We start from the raw sequence: 6690 nt of genomic DNA, 5'->3' as shown, positions 1-6690 counted from the left end.
AGTAGAGGCGTTGTTACCATTCAATGTCCGTGATCACTCATTCGATCTGCATCAAGGGTTTCAATCGCCACAAGAGGTAACGATTCTATCACTGATCATGCACATTCGTAAGGATCACTAAAGGAGAAATTTTTAGTTTCCGCTGCGTTTTGGATCGATATTCTCCTTCAGTATGCACCTACCAAATGGAAACTTAAGTGTAGATGATGAAGTCGTTGTGCAACTTGAACAATCTTAGACTATTGTTTTGCAGATGATGCTTACAGTTAGTTCCTTAAAAATGAGGTTGATAAGCCATAATGCAACGACATTATCATTGCTAATCCATATTAAAAATTGAGTATCATCATCAGACAGATGAGGAACAGTGCCATCAAAAAACAATATCTTGTTCTTTGCATCGAGAGTGACAAGCATTGCACGCCGTTGTGATGAATAATTGTATTTCGCCAAGAGATGCAAAACGAGCGCGAGATCAAGGTGATCGAAATAATGAATGCATATGAGATTTTGAAGTTGTGCTTCCATAACTTCCATCAAGAAATTGAGAATAATCACTCAAAAAAGATGAACAAAGTATGCAGAAAAGAAACATGAATCAAGTAAAAGATTATTTGTGTTCATCTTGAAGAAAATGAGAGAAATAAAATTACCCAAGAGTAACGTGCTCTGTATATTCTGATGGATCATCATGAGGGAAAACATTTACATTGGGTCAAACATTCACCTAAAGGTCAAAGACTCACCCAAACAAGTGAAAGAGACACCGCATATTCATCCAAAATCTTAAGGTGCCAGGTGTATGGATCCTCTTACTTATAAAGTGCTCAACCTTCATTTCTCTAAGCAATGTGAGACTTAGAACTCACATTTGTTTCTTTGTTTTCCAACACAACTCATATTTGTTTCCCAACAATCTTCTTCTGAAGTGTGAGTTCATCCACTATGCTCCCCCTCAAGTGAAACTCTTTCATCCACATATTTATACCACCTTTGAAAGACACCATTATCTCTTCATGGGCATTTCAACATGACATGTCGCCTGACCACCATGTCAGGAAGATTTTCAACACAAGGAGTCAGTCTCTTACTCGAACCAGACTCTGATACCACTGAGGATCATCATGAGGGGAAAACGTACACATTGGATCAAACATTCACCTAAAAGTCAAACATTCACCCAAACAAACGAGAGAGACATCACATATTCACCAAAAAACCTTAAGGTGGTTGGTGTATGGGTCATCTTACTTATAAAGTGTTCAATCTTCATTTTTCTAAGCAATATAAAACTTAAAACTCACATTTGTTTCTCAACACAACTCACTTGTTACCTAACATATTCTCTTTAATAAAAAATATTATGTACATCTTTAAAAAAACAATACTTAGTTTCATAACTAAGCCTAATAAATCATCATTTTTTAGACTTTGTTTGAAAATTCATTTTTAAAAGATAGGATAGGGATTTTCTTTTCTTTTTTTAAAACACCATAAAATGTTTTAAAAATGAATTAAATATGGTTGAAGTATTATAATATCATTTATTAAGTTGTTCATCAAAAAAAAATTTAATATCAAATATGTCAAAATACGGAAAGTTTATATTCCATAATGCATACAGAACATTATTCACCGTGGAATAGGCGATACAATACAAATAAAGGACATAAACTAAAATAAATTTAAAAACTAAAATAAATTTAAAAACTAAATAAATTCAAGGAAATAAACTATACAAAAGAAAGCTTGTTACCATTAAAGAAAAAAGACCACTAGCATTTCATTTTTTTTATACGAAACTACTAGCATTTCTAATAGCCTTATTTGAACTGTATATGAAATTTATGAGTATGGAACTTCTTTTTCTTTCTTTTTCTCAAAAGAAAATGAGAACTCCATTACCATAGCTTTAGGTGTATAAATGCAGAAAAACTGTGAGATTAGAGATAGTCCATAGGAAGCTCCCAGTTATCTTCATTATTATCCCAATCTCTTGGATTCGCTTTCTTTCTTCCAAAACTTTTCCTTCTTCTTGAAACTCTACCATATGTCGCAGGTTGTTCAGATTCATACTCATCGATATCATCCACTGAGATTCCCACATTCTGGTTGCCCAAAAAACCCTGGTGAAGGCAAATAGACAATAAATTACTTGTTACCATAACACTAAAAATGCCACAATTTATAAATCAGAGGTTCTAGAAAGATGGCATCAACTATTTCAGATGAAAATGACAGAAGCAACTGAAACCTGGCATTTGGCAGTTTTATTTTTGAACTAAAGGTACCTTTGAAAGCCTTTGTATTCGTAAAGCTGCGGCTTCATGTACAACAACTGCATCAGATACCACTTCCAGTACATCCTCGATCATCAAAGAGTAGGTACTCACCTAAAATGATTAAATGGAGATATAAGTACTGAAGAATAAATGCTGTATTACTAATGACTGTACGTCAACGTAACCACTTACCAAACTCGATGGAATGATGGATAGTCCAAATGAGTCTATCTCAAGTTCTTCAACAGCACCGGAGTTGATGCTGAAATTGTAGCCACGCACCTACGAGTTAAGGTTTCAGTATTTACATGATTAGAGATTTAAAAAAGCAGTAAATATTAGTACGCGTTTTGGTGTAAGAAAGATATAATCACCTTTCCAATATTTCGTAGAGAGGGCGTTACAACTCTGTATCCAACCTAGGAAATAGAAACGAATTAAGAAATCTTCTAATTTGTATGAATTTGAGAAAAATGGTAATGTAGCCAAGATTGACACCAAACAATCCATGGAAACACTTGCTATGACTGAAAACAGTGAAACAGATGGTTGATATGAAATATCATAGAAGTGTGGAAAGTCCTAATTTTCACAAGAACTCACTTTCCGATTTTCATATGGATATATAACTGGTCAGAACAAGTCGTGTATCTTAAGCAGAAATAAGATACCTTCAATCTACTTGTAAGTAATCGAATCAACTATCATTTATAACATGAAAAAAATCATAATTTCAAGCTACCTAGCAGGAAAGTCAAATGAAAAACTCGTTCAAGTTGCAGAGTAGAAAAGCACTCTAACTCTACTGGCCACTCATAGTGTTATCTGTAAAATAAAACCCTATGCTGCTATAGGATAACTAGTTTGAGACAGTCAGAGTATGTTGAGCATTCTCAAATAAGATTTTGACATCCAGTCATAAATATTCAAATGAAGAAGTTACTCTTGAGCAAGAAGAAAAAAAGCATCCATAAGAATGGAGATCACATTCTCCTTACGAAATCCATAAATAAACAACAAAGAGCATGAGATCATGCTAGGGATGCTGGTCCAACCAAGTGGCAACAAGTTTTATAGCTGTAAGAATCAGAAAAGAAATTACTGTCATGCCAGTTTATTTGTTATTTTATTTCCTCTCACATTGGGCAACTAAGTTACATAAAACTCCAACAATCGTGGGGTCCAGAAAAGGGTTAAGCCGATTTCAGATCATGTTCCTAAAAGGAAAAAAGAAATTATTGTTGACTATATCAGGGTCTTATCAGTTATCATAGATATCTTCGGGTTCTTTCTACCCCAAACAAGTCCTGATTCTATTCAAGCAAAAATGAGAAGGTAGGAAAATAAAGCATTTAGACATTGTCTTTGAGAGTGATTTAGGTATTGCACAGCCTGTGAAATGACCCATTGCAACATACAAGGGAACAGTAGCAAGCCCAATAGAATACTATGTTCATATAATTCACAAACCATGGGAAGAAAATCCTGTGGTATTATAAGCCCTGAAACTTTGAGCAATATTATACTTCCCTATAAGGCATGGTTTAGTCTTGCATAAAACATAACTATCTTATATTGTTTCAGTAAGAAATCAAAGTTTAAGCTTAATGTAAAAATGATATTAAAGAAGACTTTTTATGCATATTTTCACCAACTATATGAAATCCTCTCATAAATCATATAAAAAATAATAATGCACAAGTTTAATCCACAAGAAACAGTAAAACATACCAGAGTCTCCAATCCAACCATTGTATATCCATTGTCTATTACACCTTCATCTGGGACAAGAACAACATCCCCAACCTAACAAAGGAACATGCAAAACACTGAAGAGCCTGTTTGGATCGGCTAATTTGACTTACCTACTAGCAAAAACACTTGTGAGACTATTCAGAAGAGTTTATAGAAACAACTTAAGACGTGTCCATAAGCAGTTTTCAGCTTATTTCCATAAGCTCTCTAGAATAGCTTATAGTTTTACCTGAGTGATATCCTCAAGAAGGAATTTTTCTGAATCCCCAGAAAGCAAGTTTGACCTCACCTCTACAAACAAGACAATCCACTGAAAATGAAATTCACCAAACAGATAAACTAATCAGTCCCAGAAACAAATACCATCGTAAAAACAATCAAACAAATTGCCATTATCTTACCGAGGTGGTGTCCACCCAAAGCTGGGAGACAAATCCCAAACTAAGAGCAGATTGAATGCTGATCACCTGCTTCGCCAACAAATTCGACCGTCTTATCACTTGTTTACCTTTCCTTAATCTAAGATTACCACCAAATTTCTCAACTTTATCATCTTTTCTCAAATCAACCCCATCATCTCTTTCTCCATCGCCTTGAACCCGAATCAAATCGTCTTCCCGCAATTCGTCCTCACTCTTTCCGCTTCCCTTATCATCATTCCCATCCTCCTCAAGGGGGTTTCTTTCTAACTCCAACCCAAAATCGTTCTCCGTTGTGTTGTCGAATTGAAGTTCTTGGTAAAAGCTATGACCCCTTGATGGTGGTGGACCTGAGCTTCCATTGGACCTGGAGCTCAAGGCGGCGGAAACGCTCTTGTTAGCATAGGTGGTTTTGGAGAGTTTGGGAGAGAAGGGGGAAAGGAAAATTGGGTTGAGTTGGGTTCTGGTTGAAGGTGTTGGGTGTGAATTGAGAAAGGGGGAGCGTGGAGAGTCTGCAGCTGAAATGGAAAGTGGATTTATAGCGAGAAAGTCAGTCATTGTTAGTGAGAGAGCACAAAACTAAGCACTTGTGCATAGGCTTGATACCTTGTGTTGCATGAAACTTCAAGGCATAATAAAGTGAGCAAATGATCTCGTAATAAATTAATTTTAAAAAAAATATTTAGTTGATTTGTATACAAAATTAGATTAAGATTATCATTATAATCTTGTTTGAGCGTACCAAGGCATTGTTAGTCACGGACCGATATGGTCAGTCCAGAATAGTTGTCCACAAGCCTTTGTTTTAGCGTAGCAAGGCAGTGGTTTGTCGTATTAACATCGATGACCGATTGCTTTATCATCTATTTCGGAAGAGCAAGAGTAAATGCCTCTTTTCGAAGGTATCCTCATTATGATCCTTAGAAGTTATAACACTTGAGTGTTACGTGTGAGTGATTTGAAGCGTTTTATAAAATATATTTTCTCTTTCTCTTTCTACTTCCTCTTGCATGCTAGCATACGATTCTTTAAGAGTTTGATTCACATTTCTTTGAGTTGTTTTTCCCAATTTGTTGTTATCTTCCTTCCTTTTGATATTTTATTTTCATGTATCTAGAAAAATGAGTACATCATGGGTAATAAATCACTGAAGAATGCTTAATCTTCGGTGGACTCTGCTTATTCTTCAATCATTTTTGTTTTTTTCAGAGATGGTAATATTGATGGAGTTTTTCTCGAGGTAGTCCATTTTCAGATTGGGGTGACTTGACCCCTGGTGAAAATGATCACATATGAGTGAATATGGCGATTGCATCATTCCATTTTACGAAATGTGTCTTCTCGATCCTGAACCTCCACTTGTCCTTTAACGATTTTGAGATGGAAGTTCTTAAGCATTTGGTAGTGGCTCTGTCACAACTTCATCCTGCGAGTTAGGTGTATTTGAAAGTCTTTCAGTGTTGGTGTAAATACTTCAAGGGGAGGTCTTCTCTGACCATTTTCTTTCATCTCTTCAAAGTTCATTGTGACCCAATGACCCGTGTGCGGGATAGAGGGCTAGTTTATCTAGTGCCAACAATAACACCTCAACTTTAGTTATTTATTTTTAATTGAATATATATATATATATATATATATATATATATATATATATATATATATATATATATATATATATATATATATATCCGGGTGATATATGTTGTTTATTTGATTTATTAGTAATTTATTTAATTTAATTAATATTAGAGATATTTTAGGGTTGAGATAAAATAATTTTTTTATTAAAATTAAGGAGTGATAGATGATTGGATTAAGAGTTGAAGGTGTGGTGAAAGTTGTTGAAAATAATTAAATTTAGAGTACTATTATTTAAATCAAATAATATAGAATATAGAAATTAAAATAAAATAGAAAATGGTAAGGTGAGGATGTGAGAAGATTTGAGGGTAAGAGAGGCAATTGGGATAACTATGTTAATATAAATAGATAAGTAAGGGGACTTTTGTACTGTGCGTACAAAAGTTGGAGAAGAGGCAGAAAAGTACATACTTATGAGAACTATTGAAGAGCGTGGACTAACACCTTTGAGCCAAAAGATTTCTCATCAATCGTCAACTTCGAGGTAAAAGGAAACTTTTTACATATGAGTGATTAGGCAGTCAGATGGTGAGGAATCATAACCCTCTTATTTTTTCATTATCAATTCCTTATATGTGTTGTATGTTTGTGGC

General features: G+C 34.6%; 1 protein-coding gene across 1 annotated transcript; it reads right to left on the bottom strand.

The window, feature by feature from the left end:
* Positions 1-1584: 1584 nt before the first annotated feature.
* On the bottom strand, positions 1585-5161 carry LOC127127285 (uncharacterized). The gene is made up of 7 exons (XM_051056437.1): positions 4439-5161; positions 4267-4347; positions 4014-4088; positions 2657-2701; positions 2475-2564; positions 2292-2393; positions 1585-2126 (listed from the first exon to the last, which is right to left on the bottom strand). The coding sequence occupies exons 1-7, from the start codon at positions 5012-5014 to the stop codon at positions 1944-1946; spliced, it is 1152 nt and encodes a 383-aa protein (XP_050912394.1). The 5' UTR covers positions 5015-5161; the 3' UTR covers positions 1585-1943.
* Between the last annotated feature and the right edge of the window lie 1529 nt (positions 5162-6690).

This window comes from Lathyrus oleraceus, chromosome 3, assembly GCF_024323335.1.
Source record: "Lathyrus oleraceus cultivar Zhongwan6 chromosome 3, CAAS_Psat_ZW6_1.0, whole genome shotgun sequence".
In the NCBI taxonomy this organism is placed as follows: Eukaryota; Viridiplantae; Streptophyta; class Magnoliopsida; order Fabales; family Fabaceae; genus Lathyrus; species Lathyrus oleraceus.
This window is presented reverse-complemented; position numbering and strand designations above follow the sequence as displayed.

Bases quoted from the DNA above. Each gene is read 5' to 3' on its own strand.
- LOC127127285 (XM_051056437.1), bottom strand. From the start codon at position 5,014: ATGACTGACTTTCTCGCTATAAATCCACTTTCCATTTCAGCTGCAGAC. The intron at 2,702-4,013 runs GTATGTTTTACT...TCTATTTCCTAG, and splicing joins TGGTTGGATTGGAGACTCTG to GTTGGATACAGAGTTGTAAC. The intron at 2,127-2,291 runs GTACCTTTAGTT...TGCCTTCACCAG, and splicing joins GAATACAAAGGCTTTCAAAG to GGTTTTTTGGGCAACCAGAA.